The 21,210-nt window shown below is 36.2% G+C and overlaps 1 protein-coding gene across 1 annotated transcript in view; it reads right to left on the bottom strand.

Moving 5' to 3' along the window:
• Window positions 1–21,210, bottom strand: part of Fas1 (fasciclin 1 Fas1 domain-containing) — a 191,427-nt gene that overhangs the window by 15,336 nt on the left and 154,881 nt on the right. The window contains exons 4-7 of the mRNA XM_023156487.2: window positions 18,334–18,476; window positions 14,332–14,428; window positions 11,059–11,236; window positions 6,568–6,728 (exon numbers count right to left, since the gene is read on the bottom strand). Of these exons, the coding sequence (XP_023012255.2) occupies window positions 6,568–6,728; window positions 11,059–11,236; window positions 14,332–14,428; window positions 18,334–18,476 (579 nt within the window). The remainder of the gene's footprint in view (window positions 1–6,567; window positions 6,729–11,058; window positions 11,237–14,331; window positions 14,429–18,333; window positions 18,477–21,210) is intronic.

Here is a 21,210-nt window from a genome sequence, read left to right as displayed (position 1 = left end):
CTTCTTTTTCCTTTCGTTCGATATGCACCATCATTGTTTTTACTCTGTCAACACATTCAATATCTCAACCTCTTTCTTTTGATGTGCTGCACGTGACGATACGACTATTATTATTTCTTCACCTTTCATTCCTTGTGATACACCCGTAAATTCAACTATCATTAACGAAGATACAACTTCGTGCCCTCATGACATGTAATGCCATCTTTGTGTTTTATCTGTCGATGAATTCAATATTCCTGTTTTCACTAACGAAGATGTGGCTTAGTGCCCTACTGACATGTTGCGCCATCTTTGTTCATTCTCGAGTTAAATCGATGGTTAAATCGATGATCAAATCGATGACCAATTCGAGAACATCAAGGACCAATTCGAGGATCAGGTCGAGTTCCTATCTTGATATAGGGGATGTCCCATCCTTAGTCAAATGCCAATTCGAGAGCTAGATCAAGAACCAAGCCGAGACCCAAGTTGAAGTCGTAATCGCCGACCTGTTCGAATGAAGCGCCATAACAAAAAGCGTGGGACATTGGACTAGAATCTGTATAGCCTACATACTTTCATATAAAAAATGTGGTGATCTTCAAAAAAAAGGAAGAAAGCAAATGAGCCTTCAGAAAGATGTGTGTCATAGTGATACTATGTCACAAGTATCTACTTTCCTTTGACGTTCATTTTATCAGCATATGCAATAATGGGAAACCTAACCTACATTTCCAAAGCAAGCAAGCAGTCTCCACAACGTTGCATTTTCAAATCGATTAAATTATTATTCACGCCATAAAAAAACCTGGAATAATCCATGGATAGCTCACATATATAGTAAGTTATCTAGAGGCATCAGAGTGTAGAAGCTATACAGAGCTGTTTCAGTGGTTTTAATTTGTGTGGAATCATGTTGATTTGGTAGGAATTGGGAACTATGCTGAGGCCAAACAACTTGGCAAAACTAGGCAAAAGATATTTGTTACTGGGAGAAATGTGATAACATTTCTACGCCAATTTCAATGCTCCAGATAATCGCATTTCTTTTGACTTCACCCCGTATAATCGATTATATCGCATTGTGTTTTGAGACTTTACAACTAAGAACACGATAAATATTGGCCACAAAAGCGAGTGAGTCAACAGTTGGTGGAGAAGTTACGGCTTGTACAAACATGCACTGAAAGAGAGGAATAATGTAATGAAATGTGTACATATACAGGATGAAGTAAACATCAAGTTACCTTGTATTGCTGCAGTTTCCAAGAGATAAGCGGAAAAGCAAGGAAGTAACATTAACACTTTTAGTTTACATATAAATATATGATGTCAGTGGTTTTTGTGTGAGTGATATGTAAGCAGAAAAATTTATATAAACGTTGAGCACATGTGGCATCCTGCAATCGTACAGTATGAACATGCAAGTGGGGACTTTTTATACAGTAGAATTAACAAACAAATACTACTTAATTATAATTAGGCCATTATAATTATATTAATGCACGTTTTTATGATATACAGTATGTACAGGATGCTTCTCAATAGCATGGAAATATTTAAAATTATTTTTATGTCCTTTCCGATGAAAAATTCATATGAACATATCTTGAATATAATAAGAATATTTTCATGAGAGAATAATTTTTTGGAAACCAAGGTTTCGGCTTCCTACTTCTCTATCTTTATACAAAAAATGTGTCAATCTTCAAAAAAAGGAAAAAATCAATTATTTCAGAATGAATTGTTCACAGAGACGCGTAGATCAGACAAAAAAGTGAGTTACAACAAAGTTTCAACAAAAGTGTCACTGTGAAGAATCAGTATATAACTGAACGGAATCACAAAAAAATCATGACACAATTACTGAAAAATATCACCTACAGACTGTTCCCATGTTCCTAAATTATCATCTGTCTTTTTTCCCAGATGAAATTATAACGTTCATCGTTAATTGAGCTCGTAAATTTTCATGCAGAACGAACATTTTCAATTCGCTTAATGAACTTGTCGATTGTAGTTCACGAAATTGTTTCTAGAAACTCCCTCATTGAAATTAGTCCGCCAAATATCATTTTCGTCAGAAGTTAAACACAAGTCGTATCGTTCGAATTATTATTACCCCAGAAACTTGGAAATTAAGTTTACGGCTTTGTTTACTTGGATACGAGGAAAACCGATGTAAATACCAGAAGAATATTTACTTCTCTTGGATGTTATAGCGATGCGCCAAACTACTTCAAACCGGAGGAGTTTATTTGTAAACGAAATAGTTTCCTGGTTACTGGGAGTTGATATGTGAGGTCTGGAAAATCTTTCGAAATCATTGATGTAACTGAAAATGAAGACAAACAATCTTTTGATTGCGTTTTGAAGGCTGCTTTCCAGTCAGAACCTAGTACCAATCTGTTATAGCACCTGCTGGAAAGAAAGCGGTGGATACATCATGGTTCATATATGCAGTTCCACAAGGAAGTATCCTTGGGCCGCTATTATGTCTGATATACAATAACGACTTGTCACTGTGTACACCAATTTCAATCTGTTCCATATTTATGACTCTATAAAAACTTGTCTACTCTCAGTACGTTTGTTAATCTAGCCCGAGCTTTCGATATAGTGAACTATGAAATACTGAAATGAATATAATTAAAAATAAGCTGTTGAAACATGGGAAGTTCAGATTTGGGTATAAATTATTTGTTTATAGAGTCCACTGCTGTATAGCAGAATGCCACATGATGCTCATATGCCAATAAACAGAAAGCTGTTACTTCTAATACATGACAGATGACAGCACGACAAATTTGACACGAGAAATACAGCGATAGCATACTATAGATGTTGAGTATATCCAAACAATAAATTTTAACTGCACCTAACTACACTTCATTTACAGTGACTGACTTATATTGAATATCTAAACTCTTTTTCGTCAATCCTTCATATTATTTCCGTTATTTGGTCGTCAAAAACTTATTTCTGACTAGAGATCATTTCTATAAGCAATAGTCGCGTGTTATATTAGATTTGTTATCAAAATAAGGGGTTGAAAATTTTGTAGATGATATTGGAATGTCACAGAATCTTGATTGAGATCCTCGTTGAACTATAATTGACGAATACTAGCAGAAATATCAAATATTACATGAATCTCATCTTTGAAGCAAGCATTATCTATCAGCTAGCAAAAGCTGCTTCATTCTACAAGGTATGCCATATTCTTGAGTAAGTTTCTACTTCTTAGGGTTGTTGCCCGAAAGGAAGCAACACCTGATTAACGAAGAAAGAGATTCCATACAGATTTCAAACATATCATTAGTTCGGTCTTCCATTGTTTAATATGATTTGAAATCCCTGAAAGAACACACAAAATAACAATTATATTGAGGACGAATTCTTTACGCAATGTCAATGGAATCGCCACTTTCACCAGTTTTAGCCAACATGTATATGGAGTATTTCGAAACTCTGGCCATTGAAGAAGCCCACAAGAAGCTCTGAGTCTGGTTGATGTAAGTTCACGACATCTTCATGACATGGAACTATGGGAATACAAAAATAGACACCTTTTTCAAGCACATCAACCGCGTAAGATCTTTCATCACCAAAAACCCATTCATACGGGACAGTATCTGAATCAAGAATCCAACCACCATCAATCGACTGAAAGAGGAATCATCACGCTCTGCTTTCATGCTCTGTAATACAAAAGAAGGTTTCGAAAAGAAACTAGGTATCATCAAAAATGACCTTCAACGGAATGGTTACTCCAAAGTAAACAGACTTTGGCTAAAAGACAGCTAGAGCCTCACGAAGAAGAGAAACCAGTGCTTGCACTTCCCTACATCAGAGAATTGTCGGAAAGGATAAGAAGAACTGGGTCCAAGTACATCATAACCTGCTTCAGATTCGGAAACAGCACGAAAACCAGCAAATCGGGAATAGCAGAGCATGTTTGGCCTCATCAACATCATATCAACTGGTCCGAAGCTGAGATCATCCACAGGGAGGGACACTGGTTCAGGAAGAAATTCAAAGAAGCCGCATATATGTTGTCTTACAGCGCCTTCAGCAAAGATAGCGTAGAAATAGGCAACATATGAGTATGGAAACCCACAGTTGAGCGGAGAACGGTCAACTCCCGCCGAACGATCATCTCCCGCTAAACCGGTGAAGCGTAGAGAGGAAAGAGGGGATATGTGAAAGCACTCGAATGACCTATAAATAGTCATCTCAGTTATTACCTGAAGATGATTGTAGACACTAACAATCGAAACGTCGTAACTCGGCTTGAAATCTTTGAATTTTTGTTTCTTTTCAATTTTTCAATTTATTGCTTAATTTTTATTTCATTATCGTTTCCTTTCAGGGTTGTTTTTTTGCACAATATAATTGTTATTTTCAGCTATTCATTTTTATTTTTAATTTCATTTGTTCTTTCAGGGATTCAGGGATTTCAAATTGTGTTATTTCATATTAGACAATAGTATGAACTAATGAAATTCATCTTGAATCATAGTTAACCACCTTTAAACAAGATTTTAAAGTGATTTATAAAGGACTCATGCTACTTCAAAATGAATTAGTTGATCTATTTACCAGTAAAGATAATTTTATGGGGTCGAATCAAGTCAGTTGTGATATCTTTATCTGTGACGTAATCAAAAGAAAACAATTCATTTGCCTTAATATACCCACAAATTTTTTGTCAGAAAATTTGCAAAAATTTCACTTGAAAATCGATAAATTTGATTTGAACAATTTTCAATATGGCATACCACATTTTAATGATTCCAGGATTTGCCTTTATTATAACTGTCCAGACTCAAAAAGAGAGTAATGTATACAAGATATTCCAAACATGAATCAGATCACAGCGGAAAAAGGTCACAAATGTACATTTTTGGTGTTGAACCACGTTAGGTTCACTACTGATTATAGCGAAAAAAATTAAATTTGATAACTTTCCAATTTTATTCAGAAAATATTTTATACACTTTTCTTGTATACGTGTTTTTTCGAAAAAAGGCTGGACAGCAATAATGCAAAGTACCCTGTACATAGCCTATAGTACCGTAGTACAGCGAACGCCACTGATATGATAATATGAGGGTAACCTACAGCATTGATTTCATTTGGAAGCACAACCGAGTATTGGATAACCTCCGGTTCCTTATAATTTTCCTGTCTAGCAACATTGCCTACGTTGCAAATATAGTCCATTTGTTCCTGCACCGATGAAACCGTCAATTGAAATAATAGTTTTTTTTCACAATGGAATGAAACATTTTGTAGAAACCAGACGCGATAAAAACATCCATTAATTGATAATGATCATAACCTGTTATCTGGATTTCTGCTGATCACTTGATCACTTGATCAGTTCTCAATACTATATCAATTGAAAATAACAAAATCTCAAAAAACTCCTTGAAGATGATCACTTGGTAATCGAAACACGTGTCGATTATTGGAAATTTCAACTGATATTTCGTTCCATCGTGATTATTACAAACTCAGTTATTAGATATCCTCTGAACCATAATTATAAATGAAGAATTCTGAATAGAATGGTCTTAGATTTTGCAATATTCAAAAACATCGCCAAACACACTGTTTAACTTTCACTTATATTGTTACTGATATCTGACAACTGAATTCATTTTGGTTGAAACTCAATAAATGCCGTGGAATTCCTAAAAACTGCAACAACTCAACTTCCATGTTATACAAGAGAAACAAAAATTAGTGAAAATTAGTGAATGTGAGATCTTGAGGACTACTTCAAATGGTTTTTCATATTTCGAGTTCAGATATTTTTTCAGTTAATTTCTTCAAATATTTTACCCACTTAATTATTGGCACTATGAGAAAAACAATGAAAACCCACTATTACCTTTTGTTTTTTGTGAATTCGTATCTGAGAAGCTGGGTAATTTGAATTTTTTTGAATTGAAAACTCAAAGAATCGGCATATATCTTTTAACAGTTTATTTCGAATAGTTCTGTGAAAATGAAATCTATCTGATTGCCGTTACTAAGAAGAGAGATTGAAAACGGAAATATGAACCTCAACTGAATTCTAAAAAAAACATCCAGTATATGTATTCATGTAGACTATGACATCTGGACATCTCATCCTCTTGACGTCAGAAGAATTATAACCGACCGCTGAAGAGAGCTAATTAATTTTTTTCAAATGATTTTGTTCAATTCCCACTTTGTCAATGAGATACCTACTCTATTAGACAATGATTGATTGGTTGAATATAAAACGTTCCACTCGGATTACCTCCCACTTTTCAGGCTAAATTAATAGAGCTGAGATTTCAGGCTGAATTTTCGGGCTAAATTTTCAGGCTGAATTTTCTGGCTAAATTTTCAGGCTGAATTTTCTGGCTAAATTTTCAGGCTACATTTCCAGGCACAATTATCATTCATAACGAAACCCTTATGAAAAATCATTTGATAAGTTCCTCAGGACAGAAAAAAACGAACAATGTATATGTGGTGCAGTATAAAGTGGCATGTAGAGAGAAGTGTTACAAAACGCATGGAAACCATAGAAAAATCCAATCTTACCTCCAACAGCTTCTTGACTGTACTATCCACCACCATGAGCGGCTTCTGGATGAGGTGGACGACCCCGTTTTTGACAGGGATGTTGGGTTTGACGATCTCGGCGATGACGACACCCTGGGCGTGCTTTCCGTCCCCGAATAAAGTGTGACTTTTGACGTAATCTGAAAGAAAGTGGGTTTTATCAAAAGACCTCTGAATAAAGTACGCCCTGAATATTATAGCGAGATGGACCGAAAAAGCCGGGTTTAACATAAGCCCATCCAAATCGACCATAGTAGCATTCACCAAGAGGACTGAAACGGAGGGTCTCGGACCTCTAAAACTTCGAAGTGAAGAAATACAAGTGTCACAAGAATCACAGGTAATGATGAAGCTGATGAACGCGCTAGACACGGATCATCAACTTCATATATAGGTTGTGAACCAGCTCTGGCGGTACCAAAATCATTGGTACGAAATCAGATTAGGACATGAACCAATAAGAAGTACACAGAGTACCTGGCAACAAACACAGTAGAACTTGGAACTTGGAATACCAAAAATCGTGTCAACAAACTGAGTCGTTAATATTTATTTTCAAAATGTTGCAAGGTTGAACACGACATCATTGACTCTACTAGGTTATTTCAACAGTTTTGTCAGAGTATCAAGGTTGCAAGTGATGTTGGCGTCTCCAATCAGGCGGATGGCTCTTTAGGTTATGTTTAGGGATCTGATCTGAGCTTTATTAAGTATCAAAAGTTGCTGAGGTTTGTACAGTTTTCTGGCTTGGAACAATGTTGCAAGCTCTTGAGAAGCAGCCTTTGCAATTCCACGGTGGTTTATGGAATTTCATTTCGGAGATTTTATAGCCTTGAAGATGAGACTCAAAGTGATCGACCTATAGTAATCGAAGACAAAGATTTGAGGATCCTGATGGAGACTGATCTATGCGGTTTTGGATGGTTCAAAACGTATTGGAAAGGTCAAGAGCTTGAAAAGTGGCTACCACACGATTTGAACGATAGACAAGAAATGTCACGTTCCAAAGTCTGTTCTTCTTTGCTTTGCGCAACCAAAACGATCCTTTTATGGATTGGATGGTCACGTGTGACGGAAAGTGGATCTTCTACCACAACAGGAGACGTTGAGAACAGTGGTTGGACACCGATAAGCCAGGCACTTTCCAAAAGAGAAAACCCACCAAAAAAGACCACGGTTATTGTCATGGTGGTCATATAATTTTGTCAACCCGTCCGAAAAAGCAATATTTTCTATACTTGTTACGTAAATCACTATTTTGTATACTGTAACTGGAAATCGGAGAAGTGTATGGACTAATACATCTACCTGCAAGTTCAAAAGAGATATTTGAAGTAAAAGTTTGGCTTCTATTTCTAGTTTTCGAGTTTGTCTGCCACATAAAAATAAACAAGTATATTAGTTTTCAGTAAGTAAATATAATTTCTTCGACATACTCCTCAAGTTCGCCTCTATGGGGAGGAGGGGTAGGGGCAGTCTTGGGCGTGCCCCGTCCCCGAATAAAGTGTGACTTTTCACGTAATCTGAAAAGAATCGGGTTTCATTGAAAGGCGAGAGATAGAATTCCGAGTTCCGATAACAAATTTACATTATATGCCCCGGCGAAGAGGAAGATACAGCAAAGAGGTGGGTCCGAAGGGGTTGTTTTGCGATTCAATCTCGCGGAATGTTTCGTTCGTGGAGGGGGACGGGGTTTTTAGCTGGAAATTCGGGAATTATTAGAAATCAAGAGTGTTGCACAAAGTCAGACGTTCTTGGTTGTTGGAAAATTTTACAATTCATCACTATTTTATTGAATTACATATTGAAAGATCTTTGAAAGAATTCTGTATGGAAGAATTCTCCAACTTTTGGTCTACTGCGCCGAAGGGAAGCAAAGACCATAAAAAAAGAGAAGAAGAAGAGAGAAGAACTATCGAACTTCGGCTTCTGCTCACTAGATGGCATTTTCTGAATAATCCTTCATTAGTATTGATTCGAACAATGGATTCAGTGTAACGGTTTTTTGAATCTTCAAAGAGCGTTGACAAAATTTGATAAATATCTCATGGTCGTTAGATTACAATTGCTACAGGCATTCCACCTTTCATTTTTTGTCAAAATGAAGTATTAAAATACATGAATTACTTTATTTTCATTGTTTCCATTGAAATACTCAATTTATTCTGAATTGATAAATACATTTCTGGGGTTCTCTTAGTCAATAATGAGTGAATATTTTCCTAATTTTTTTGCTGAGAAGTAATTTTTGGTATATAATCGATGCCATTCCCAATAACTTTCAAAAACAGATATTGAAAAAATGATTTGCAATCCACGATTGGATAGATCCATTAAAGGACGGCGTTTGTTATCGTTATCATTAGCCACCATTGGAGAGACTAATTATCAATTTAGGAGGGGGGACTATGACCCCTGTGCTCCCTGGTATCCGCCAGTGCCAAATCATCGTTCAAATAAAAAGATAACTCGACTTTTGTAGAGTTCATAAACGGCCGAAGTGGCATGATTAATCGAAACCGTTTTCGAATGCAACACACTCATGTTTCATCCCCAGAAAAAAATCTGTGTGTTGCAATTTTCATTCTATCGCGGCAAAACGGACAAAAGCTCGCCCGTGCGTTCTTTGGAGATTGTGGCACAGCGAGAAGAGTTGATGACAAATGAAACTGAACACATTTTTCAGACAGGAAAAACATATAAAAGTGAATGAATTGCTTGTCATTTTTTATCGAAATACGAGCACACAGAGGCTCAAGAGTGAAATATAACGAGAGTGAAATATAACAATCACTTTGTTGACTTCGCTGACGGATCGGATATTCCTTTTTTCTCTGGTTGGAATGCTCAGACTCTTCTTTCAGGTCTTGAAGTTTCGGAAATCGAAATAATATTTCATTCATCAATGCCAAGTTGCTTTTAAAGTTCAATCCAATTATGTGTGGGGGAGCGATTTCGACGTTCCTCAATGGATTCTACTCGTACTTTTTTGTCGAAATGGATAGAAATATTGGATTTTTTTCCATTCTCATCATATCCGACAGGATTTCGAAATGCTCTTTCGATCGTGATTTACAAAATGACAGGCGACGAGAAAAACTAAGGTGGAAATAATATGTTTGAGATACGTTTTTGTGAATGAGATTTTTTTGTTTTCTATAATGTTCGATGTTGGTTTGCGAAATTTCCTTCCGAAGATTTTAGCCTCGAAGATGAGCTCCGAATCAGTCGACCTGCAGTAGTAATATAGCTGGGAGAGTTTCAGTCCAAAATCCCATGCATTTATGTATTTATGGCGCTTCATTCTGGTCCTTTTTGGACCTCAGGCCCACTTCACACGGAAGGGGTAAAGGTCAGCGCGCCTCGTCTCTGCCAGACGTCCATTATGTGTGAACTGAGCATTAGCCTGCAAAGCCCACTTCAGACCACCTCCACCTTTCCACTTCCACCGTCAGTCAGTCAACCAATCAGCTATCGCGCATACAGCGGGAAATTCAAACCAGTAGATGAACAAAGAGAGTTCTGGCTCAAACGGGAGTGGGGGAAACGTGTAACGTCATCGACGCAGCATGGAATGACTATTGGAGAGGTTCATTCCGTCCTGCGTCGCATTTCAACAAAGCATTCAGCCAAGATATCGTAGAAATACGCAACATACGAGTATGGAAATCCATAACGGTTAACTCCAGCCGAATTAATCATCTCCCGCTGAACCGGTGAATTGTAGAGAGGGAAGAGGGTATATGTGAAAGCATTCCAATGGCCTATAAATAGTTCGGAGGAATAAGTCCAGTTATCACCTGAAGACAATTGTGAATACTAACAATCGAAACGTCGTGGCATAACTTGATTTGGAATCTTTAAATTTTTACTTTCAATTTTTTTTCTATGATGATTTTTAATTTTCAGCTTTTATCATTATTTTATTTTTTTGGTTGTCGTTCGGTTTTATGTTATTTCTTTGTAATTTCAGTTTTTTGTCCAATAAAATTGTTATTTTCAGTTAATTTTTTCAATATTTTTTCAGGAATTTCAAATCAATTTATATTATATTAGACAATGGAAGTCCAAACTGATGAAATACATCACGAAACACCACCTTCAAACAAATGTTTATCATATGGTATACATCATACGAATCGCGTGCAAGCATTTTTTATAAGTTGTAACTTTTGCTTGTTGTATTGCGGCAAAAAATACTAATACACTGAACAACAATACTCGATATGGAAGTAACTGAGAGTTTTAACAAACCTGAGTTTCATATCTTCTGATGAATGATACTAGAATGTTAATAGTGAAGAAGTTACCCTGAAGTGGCACTAACAAACTGTAACATTTTGTGTTGTGTATATCAGTGTTTCGATCACCAAGTGATCATCTTCAAGAGGAAGATTTTGTATTATACTCTAGTTCATCGATAAAAAAGGCGAAAACACCAAGAAAAAACCATATAGAACCATTACTTACTGATTACTGTGCGTTCCCTTTGCTCTTGCGTGAACATGATCACCACCCTGAGATCGTTATCGCTGTTGGCGAGCGTCTGGTAACCGACGTCTTTCTTCGTTGGCGTCGTAAACAACACTTGTTTAGGAATGACGTGTCCATCAATTATTTTCTCGTCTATTAGAGCGGCGCGATCGTTCTGTAAAGAAAACAACAACATCAATAACGTTGCAAATGACGTCGAGGAAGATGTCGCTAAACGTTGACAGATTTTGGTCCGGTTCGCAAAGACATTTCGATTCATAATGAATCAGAGCTGGAAGTTGGTGTTAGTTTTGATTACACTTTTATGCAGGAAATATTAAAAGTTATCATTGATGCCGCGTGTGTTGGAACACTTTTGAAGGTAAAAGGTGGAAAATATCGTGGAATAAATCGAAAACAATGTGGAACATTGAAAAATACAAATGATGCTAAAGTAACGAATAATAGCTGCATCACAATCGAAACAGAAAACAACACGTTGATATCAAACCCAAAAGAAGTTGCTACGATGTTTAACAACCACTTTACAACTCAAACATGCAGTAAGAACTCATATAGTACAGGGTTAGGGAAGAACAAAGCCATAATATTTTTAGAGCCGACTAATTATACTGAAATATACAATATTTTGAATGATCTACAACCGAAATTTGCTAGTGGACTTGACTCCATTCCCCCTTTGATTCTAAAAAAAGCTGGGAGATACATTTGTGATCCTCTGGTAGATGCAAAAAATGAAAGTCTGGTATCTGGTGTCTTCCCAGATAAGTTGAAAATAGCAAGAGTAATACCGTTCCACAAAAAAGGATCGAAAGCGGATATAAATAACTATAGACCGATATCCATTCTACCTTCGCCTTCATAGGTCTTTGAAAGAGTAATCTACAAGCGATTGCAAGTATTCTTGAATCTAAATGAGATACTTGCTCCACAAAAATACGGATTTAGACAAGGGATGTCAACTGAACTTGCAATTCATAATGCGATAATAGAAATTATGAATAATATTGAAGAAAAAAATTTGGCAGGAAGCTTGTACTTTGATTCAAAATGACCAACAAAATTATTCTGATAGAAATCTAATTACTCAAGGAGTTCCACAGGGGTCTATCCTAGGACCAATATTGTTCTTGATATACGTGAATCACCTTCCACAATCACTTGGTACAGGTCTAGTCTGTCAATTTGCAGATGATACGTCGGTAACAGTGTCTGGGTCTGATTCAAGAGCTCTCTCCAGAGGGTTATCTGGGGTATCGGAAAAAATGTTCAGGTGATATTTTGATGATAGTTTGGACAAACTATCAACACCAAGAAATCGACTCCATATCATACAGGGCGTGCTGAAATTACTATTATTTCCATTGTGCATAAAAGTAGTCGAAAGTACATTTTTTCAAATGAAACCCCCTGTATATTACTCGATAAATTGAAAGATGGTGAAAAATGCTTCAAGATGATATACATGTCCCTATACCTAAATCGTCAATTTTTCTTAATAAAGCCGTTTTTGTGAAAAAATAGTTATTCACGTTTTACCTACAAGTTTTGAAAGTGGCATTTTATTTTGTGAGTGGGGATTATTGCAAATCGAGTGTCAGCAAGTGGAGCAAGTGAAGCAAGCACTACCCCAAACTGATTTGATTGTGGCTACTTCAAATACATATTGAATCAAAATAGTAAAAATATGTATCATATGGGGGTAATTCAAAATTTTCCAAAAGAAAAAAATCGAATAGCAGGCCATGATTTCGTTTCTGAACATAATTTTCAATTCTAAGCAACTACACATATTTCTATATTTTTTGAAATAAGGGTACTTTACTCTTGAACGAACTTTATATTTTTTGGCCTATCCTATATGGTGTTTGTCATAAAGCCATTTCAGGTACATTTGGTATAGTTTTGGAACATGCATCAACTTTTGTCAGGAATGAAATTTTCTGAGAAATCGATAATAAAAAAGTTTTCCATTTGTTGCACACTTAGTGGACCACACTGTATACAGGCCAAACGGGTAGAAATGTTGATAAAAGGTACCATGAACATGTCATTTCGGATAAAAATCATTAATGTATGAACATCTCCAAAATTCGAAACATAAAATAGATAAAGATCATTTGAAAATCCTCCACACATGCGAAAAAGGGAAATTTGTTGGAATCTACGGAAATTTGTCTTTCTTCTATAGATACATTCACGGGAAGTGTTCAAGAAACTTGGCGCATCTGATTCCAACAAGAGCAGTACAATCCAGCGATCAAAATCTAACATGACATTTTGACTGGACTATTTCTGCTAATGGTGACGAAAGGGCGACCTTATGACGGGTTGCTAGATGATGATGATGAAATAATAACTGCGAGAAAGCGAGAGACGGCTTCTCGTTATTTCGGGACATAAAACTACACTTACGTTGATGGTCATGCATGTAATAATGTGGAGTAATTCCATTTAGGACTTCATCAGAGCATAGACGCTGCTCGAAATGGTAACAGGACGATGCAGGTTTTGAAAATTGTGAAAGATGAGGATTGCAATAACGTAGAGTAGACAGACGAAAGAGGATTGATATTTAGTAATTTTACGGTCATGTTTTCCAGAGAAAAATTATAATACAGTAGCTGAATAAACACATACTGTTGGGAGGAAGAAGGAATGTACATGCGTTAACAATTTGGGTGTGGTCGGGGTTGAACCCGGCACATTCAAGAAACTACTACTATGTTCTTTCGTTCTTTGACAAAGTGTTCTCCCCATTTGGCCAATATATGCCATATTGTTGATCGCCCAATATGTTAAAGCCTTCCAAATATTCAAGGATATGGTGGATTACGGTTTTCTTCATGAATTTTGATATCACTGATAGCAAATCGACTGGTCTATGTCTATGAATTCACTTATTACTTATTAATATTGTCAGATTCGCCTCTGTATTTCGAATTCAGTAATCTGTTCATCTCCACGTGTTTCAGTTTACTTCGAATCTTCAATTTGATCTCGTGCAATAAACAAATTAAAAAAAAGTAATATACCCGAACTCCCAATACAAATTTGATCCCCACATACGTTAGTCTCATAATTTCCGGTGATACTAACAAATCCCCGCCTCAAAATTGATATTTCGTGACCTTACATCGAGTAAGAAGATAACAAATCGCAAATATTTACGTTCCCATTCTGCAGTTTCGTGTGTCTGTCGGAAAAGTTGCTACAGTTTAAGACGTTCAGTTTATTGTCGATACTCACCCCGAAACCTTCATCGATTGGGATGAAAAAAGTATGGCCTCCTTCTACTTTATAGATATCTTGTTTGGCGTTCTGTTGAACTTTCTGACGGAAATTCCTGCAAGAGAGAGATTTATGAGAAACTTTTTAATGGCGACGGAGTACCAGGTGGGCGAGTATTGGAAAAGCTTTTTTCCACGCAGACAAGAGAGATTTACTGTTTATTGATCGTTGAGATGAGTGGTTTCACAATGAATATACACGGAAACGGAGAGTTATTATGTTTGTTATTAGTTTTCCTCACTTTTTGGGAAATAAATGTATTTGCGCTTTGGGAAAAGTTCCTTTTCAAATTGACTGCTTTCTTTTCTTCTTTGGAAGATTCCCCACATTTTCTCGTATAAAGATGCAGAAGATGAAACCCAAAAACTTTCTTTCCTAAGAATTAAAGTTCTTTATTGATCTTCACTATTGATAACCAGGGTGATATGAATTAACAAAATCAATTCCAATGCTGACTTTGTTGAATCGACATCCAGCAAATACACAGTACCCAAACGATGATACAAAATACCTTTATTCTATAATAATAATAACCGTTCTTACCCCCAAAAGCGGAGATTTGTCGATTCCTAAGAATTACAGACCTATAACATGCTTGAATTCGTGTTATAAGTTGTTTACAAGCATCTTATACACACGAATACTCACCGCAGTTGACCGAGTGTTCGGTGAGATGCATTGATACCACTTTGGCGAACTCGCTTCACCATAACATCTGGTCAAGCAAGAGTTCAAACAGGGTGGGTCACTTTCAGAAGGGGTGTATTTCAGGTTGATTCCCCCAGCCCCCTTCTATTCTGCATCTCACTGTTTTATATGGATGATCTTAAACTTTATGCCTCTGGAGAGAAGGATCTCCATCAGTCCTTGAGGGTGGTGGAAGAGTACACGCATGCTATTGGTATGAAATTCAGGATAGACAAAAGTGCAATGGTCCATCTCAAAAGAGGACGATGCGGGGACTACGGAGAGGATGTGCAGCTCGTAGATGGAAGCATCTTACACCATCTGGATGCCGGAGAGGCGTATACTTACCTCGGGGTAGAACAACGTCACTCACAAGAGGTAACTGCAGTCAAAAACTCTCTCCGCAGCAAGTATCAGCACAAACTTCGACAGATCTGGTCATCGGAACTGTCGGGGAAGAACAAAGTTGCTGCAACAAATATGCTTGCCGTTCCAATCTTACTCTACTCGTTTGGACTCGGGACTCGGGAGGAGCTGTATCAACTCGACGTAAAGACCCGAAAAATGATGCATCTCTATAGGAGTTTGCATCCCAAATCGTCCGTTCCACGGTTGTACTTCCCCCGACAACAGGGAGGCCGTGGACTTCTGAGTTTAGAGTGTCTGCATGACAGAATGGTGCTGGATACAGCCTGTAAAGTCGTCAGGAGTTCGGATCCCCTTCTCTGCATGGTCCGTGACCACGAGAGAGCAGGAATTGGAGCATTTCTCTTTAGGGCAGCTGCCCGAGCAGCTGATGAACTCGGTATAGTTTTCGACACTGAACGAGGTGACCACAACTCTGTCACCGAGTTGGAACCTGTTCAGCAAAAAGCTCAAATAAAAGCCGCAGAGATCACCTTACTTCTGCGGAAATACAAGGATAAGCCAATGCATGGGGTTTTCTTCAATAGAGGGTATAAAACAGTGGGCCTAAAATGCTGCCTTGGGGTACTCCTGTTTTAACTTCTCTCCAAGTAGAAGACATATCATGAATCTGTACTTTTTGTAATCTTTTATCAACATCACTGATCCATCACTGAACCCAAAAAAAAATGTAATATAGCACAAAATAGTTTATGATTGATGGTATCGAATGCTTTTGAATAATCCAGCAGAATCAAAATGGTGGCTTCATTTTTATCTATAGCTTTAATTATGTCATCTACGATCTCTAATAATAATGCTGTTGCAGAACTATAACCTGACTGTTTATGTGCCAAATATTGTAACGATCAATGAAATGGCGCATTTTGATTTTCCATTGCTTTCTCTATAATTTTGGAACATGTCGGGAGGATACTTATTGACCTTGAATCATTATAATTTTGTGGTTGATAATTTTTTGGTAGAGGTATAATTTTTGCACATTTCCATGCATCAGGAAAATAACTTTGACCCATGCATTCGTTTATTATGTGAGTTAGTACAAATTTTTATAATACTTATATTGATTTCATCTACCCATATGCTTCTGATTTTATGCTATTTATGATGCTAAAGATTTCATCTTCAGTAGTTGGTGAAAAAATTAATTGATCACATATACCTTCTTTTCTGTTCGTGCCATAAAAGCGCAGTAAGTCTTCATCTGTTGGGATTCTCTTTGTTTTATTTTCAGACAAACATCTATTTTACTGTAAATAACGTCCTACATGGCGAAATGACTTAGTTACAAGTTCATTACTCTTGTATTCACATTTATTATATCACTTTTATTATATTGTGCATTCTGTAACTCAAGGAAACATAGTACTGTTTTCTTTTTTGAAAATAAATAAATTTTTTGAACCTATTTCCAAAGTGAGATATACCATATCTCCAAGTGTTATCACGTGTGATAATAATAAATTAGGTCCTGTGAAAATGTGTTTCAGTTCTGATAATTGCGTATTTTATCCTCAATTATCTGTAACATATTATCTCCATTTCATATTTCATTCATCAAAATATCTCGATCCAACTTATTTTAAACACTCCACTCATTCATTTCCTCTCAGATTATTAACTGTTCATACAATATTCCAAACAATCGAATATTTAGTAATCAATAAACCGAACTCAAAAGAGATTGGTCTAAAGTCTATAATTTGACTTTCTACTACAGAAACACAGTTCTCTCCATCACTTTCTAGCGTGAAAATCATTGGAAAATGTGTACGTATCCAGTGAAATTTTTGGACAGAAAACATAATATTTGATGTAGAATGTATGTTTATGAGCTATGTATGCACGTGAATGAAATTATATCCATTCTTTGTTGAATTGTATTAATGTGAAGCAAAATTAACACCCGTTTTGTTGTCTCATGAGTTTGTGCTAAACAAATGATAGAAATACTGAAAAATACTGTTCCAAAAGACTGCTCAGTTGGATGTTGAATGGTTATTTTTCATCATCGTTCTTTATGAACCTCCCTTTACGTATTTATCAATTTCATTCGCCAAAAAAGAAATAGTGACCTTCGCCAAATATTGCATAGAGTATTCGCCAATTTAAACACTAATACCTCATGGTCTAAAACTACATTTACTGAAGGCTGTATGTATCCACGTATCATTCTCAAGATAAATCGAATGGGAGAAGACAATAGAGCAATGAATTCTTGAATCGCACAAGTCAACAATTGGATATCTTGATGCAATACCCAGTGTTGAAAAAATGGCGAAAGTTTTGGTACTTTGATATTTTGGCGATTGCTATGGGGTGTGGTTTTTTTCTTGATTGCTCTTCCAATTGATTTAGGAACTAAAATGTAACATAGAAGCTGGAACTATTCGGCTACAATAATGATTCGATTTTCAAGAGAGCCGAGATTCTTCCAAAGGAATGTATGGTTTCGGTGTAAAACATTCTTCACCCTTAACCTAACCTAACCTAACCTTAAAATGTATCCCATTTCATCTCCCGTAATGAGCACACTATTTCATTTCCTCCATTATAACTTTTATGCTGGTATTAATTGTTTCGTCTTCAAAATGTATTTGCACCTGGTTATAAAAAGCGAATAAAGTGAAACCAAATTTCAGTATCGACATCTACCGGTCATTTCTGAAAATAAAAGAGGCAACCCCGGTATAATAACATTTTATTGGTTATAAATATGAATCACCATGTCAAAGTTTGCAATTGCTGAGTTCTCTGTTGACAAAACGCAACTTGAAACCTGATAGAATTTCCCTTTGTTCGCTCATTAGCGAATTTACATCGCGGAATAATTTGTTCTTTACTAACCTGACTCTGTACGGGTTTTGTGTTTGTGGTATCAAAGATTCGTAATTTTCCAAGAACTCCCAGGCCGTTGGGTTATAAATGCGATTCGTAGCTGAATCCGGAGATCTCGTGGGGACCAGAACTTCGTCGATTTTGTGGAGAACCTGGAATAAAAGCAACAAAAAACACACTGAGAATGTTTCGGAATGTTAGCTTTGGCGAACGTATTTGATGGATGGATTGTGTCAGAGGCGGTACAATATTTGGGGCACTTCAGTTATTATTCTCTGAAAAAAAATTTTCTGTGGAGGAAATAATGATTTTTGGGTATATAACCTACAAAATATGGAAAAATGAACAAAGCTGAATCTTATCGGAGTGAATTATACAGCTACAGCAGATTCTCTATCGATTCAGTATGTTTATTTCTCTGATTATCAGGGGTAATACACCAAGAATAAAATAAGTATTTTTTCTATGTTTATCGGTTCCATCGGAAAAAAAATAAAAATTATGTAGATGATGTACCTTGAAATAGAAAATAATCCCTCAGCAATCTGAGCTTATTGATGATTAGATTCTCTTTTCAGGTTTCAGTTCAAAGAGGACGTTCATCAACAAGAATTTGGCATGGCAATGGGTTTATCTTCATCACCACTTCTGTGTAGCATTTTCATGGATGTTTTGAAGAAACATACATCAAGAAAGGGCCAAAGAAATAGTAGAAATATACTGATGAAGGATTTGCTATTGGAGATCATAACCCAGGTGGTATATACTCAACTCTCCTTTCTAGATATGATGATAAATACTCTCGATATGGGTGTTTACTGAAAGAAAACTCATTCTTTTGGATATTTTATGATTATAGATTAATTGTATTTCGATTTCCACTATGAAAGGTATACAAAACCGCTTTACAACAGCTTCCTCAAGGAAGATTTGATTTACTACTTTTAGATCAAAACATTTCATATTCCTAAAACATTAGTATAATCAGATAATAAATTTCAATCTAGTTTCAACTACCTGATTTCTATACTTTCCAGAAAGTCCAGTTCCGAACCTTCCTTCAGGAAACATAGTTTTCAATTCACGGTTTAACTCTTGTCCGTCTACAAGCAGGTGAGAACTATGCGTTGAATTGATTTTTCCATTCTAGAAACCGCTTCTATGCTCTTTCAAACGTGCTTTGAATGTTCTTACAGTTCGACCTATGTGAAACATAAGACACGAACCACAATGAAAGTTGAGGTTTCTATCAGACCCTTTTGGATTTTTTCAGGAACGTTCATGACTACCGCGCCTCTGGAAAAACACCAAGATCGAACCAAATGGGGCGGTGTGTGAAATGTTTGTCGTTGAAGTAGGCCACCCGCCCCCGAATCTCTTTCGAAGGAGGGTGTAATACTGAAATATTGTGGGACTTTTGTTTCAAGCGACCGAAGAATGTATGGCCAAAGAAAATCCGGCTTAGGTGTTTTCGATAGTTCTTGAGGGTGCACATGAAAATGCGGTATTCAGATAATTTACGTTGAACAAGACCTAAATTTCTGATTTTTTGTGATGCTGCACAAACTTGTAAAACACAGCAGTCTTCGGAAGCCAAACATGTTTAACAAAACTCCATTCCTGCCAGGAACACTTCCTTTTCTTTCCTGGAATCAATATTGAACTGAAGACCAAATGAAAAATCAGCAAGTAGCTCCCGAAAAATCATTCCCAGCTCTCTAATCAAACATTTCTCATTACTCAATATCCAGACCAAAATTGCATGATGTTTTTCCGGAAACCAATGCATTTTCTCTAGTTTTTCCATCCAGCTGTAATCGATATTTCATTAATTCAGAATAATCCTCTGTCCAACAAATTATGTATAATGTTTATTAATTTAATCCGATGGATATACTGAAATAACGAGTTTGAGTTATTTAAGCAGATTGAATATTTGCGTGGATAATCATTTCGTTGAAATTAATTACATTTGTGATGAATTATATCACAAAATATTGATTACGTCAGTCTTACAGTGTTACCCATTTTTAATGGAAACACCCCCCTAAAATTTGAAGTTGTAAACCGATTTTAATATTTTTTTTTGAAATTTCAAGTACTAAAAGGTCTACCTTGGGACAAAATTTGAATTGCTTATTAAAGTTTCAGGGCATACTACGATATTTTTTCTTAGTCGAAAATCGGGATTTTTCATTAGCGATTTTTTTATTGAAAAAAAATCACTATGCTACTGGATTCAGAGTGCCTCTAAACAGGTGTGACCAAAATTCCATGAAGAAATATTCATTATTAACAAAGTTATGACAACTCAAAAATTTGAAAACTCACACAACTAACAGTCACAAAAAACACCCTATATCAACAGATATAGCCATGAGAATATTTTTTTTATGATTTCAACAATAAAGTGCCGCCAGATGAAAAAAAAACAAATAGCGTAAATTTTTTTAATGAAAATAACGGAATTACATTCAAGTTTCCACGCAAATTAACTAAAACTAAGACCTAATATTTCAATTTAAATCTTAGTTGCCATGGAAATGATATAACTGTCACTTGTGAAAGATCTAAGTGTACTATTGTCAACAATATTCACCTTACAGTTCTTCGAATTATTTTGTGTCATGGCTGCAAGATTGAGCGTAAGAGAGAAAATTGAAATTGTACGCCTTTCGGGAGATGACGTTAGAAGTGATAGAGAAGTTTGTAGAGTATTCAATGAGAGACATCCAGATCGTCCTCGTATCAGCTGCGGTATGGTAAATAAAATAAATAAAATATTCAATAAAACTGGTGCAGTATCAAAAATGATGTTATCAAGTAATCCTGTACAAAGACGAAACAGGAATGACAGGAATGATCAAATCATTTCAGATTATTTTG

The sequence above is a fragment of the Leptinotarsa decemlineata genome, unplaced genomic scaffold (genome assembly GCF_025532065.1).
Source record: "Leptinotarsa decemlineata unplaced genomic scaffold, Ldec_3_MD MMD2_tig00026361_RagTag_RagTag, whole genome shotgun sequence".
NCBI classification, from domain to species: domain Eukaryota; kingdom Metazoa; phylum Arthropoda; class Insecta; order Coleoptera; family Chrysomelidae; genus Leptinotarsa; species Leptinotarsa decemlineata.
Note: the sequence above shows the minus strand (reverse complement) of the source record. Positions and strands in the feature narration are given on the sequence as shown.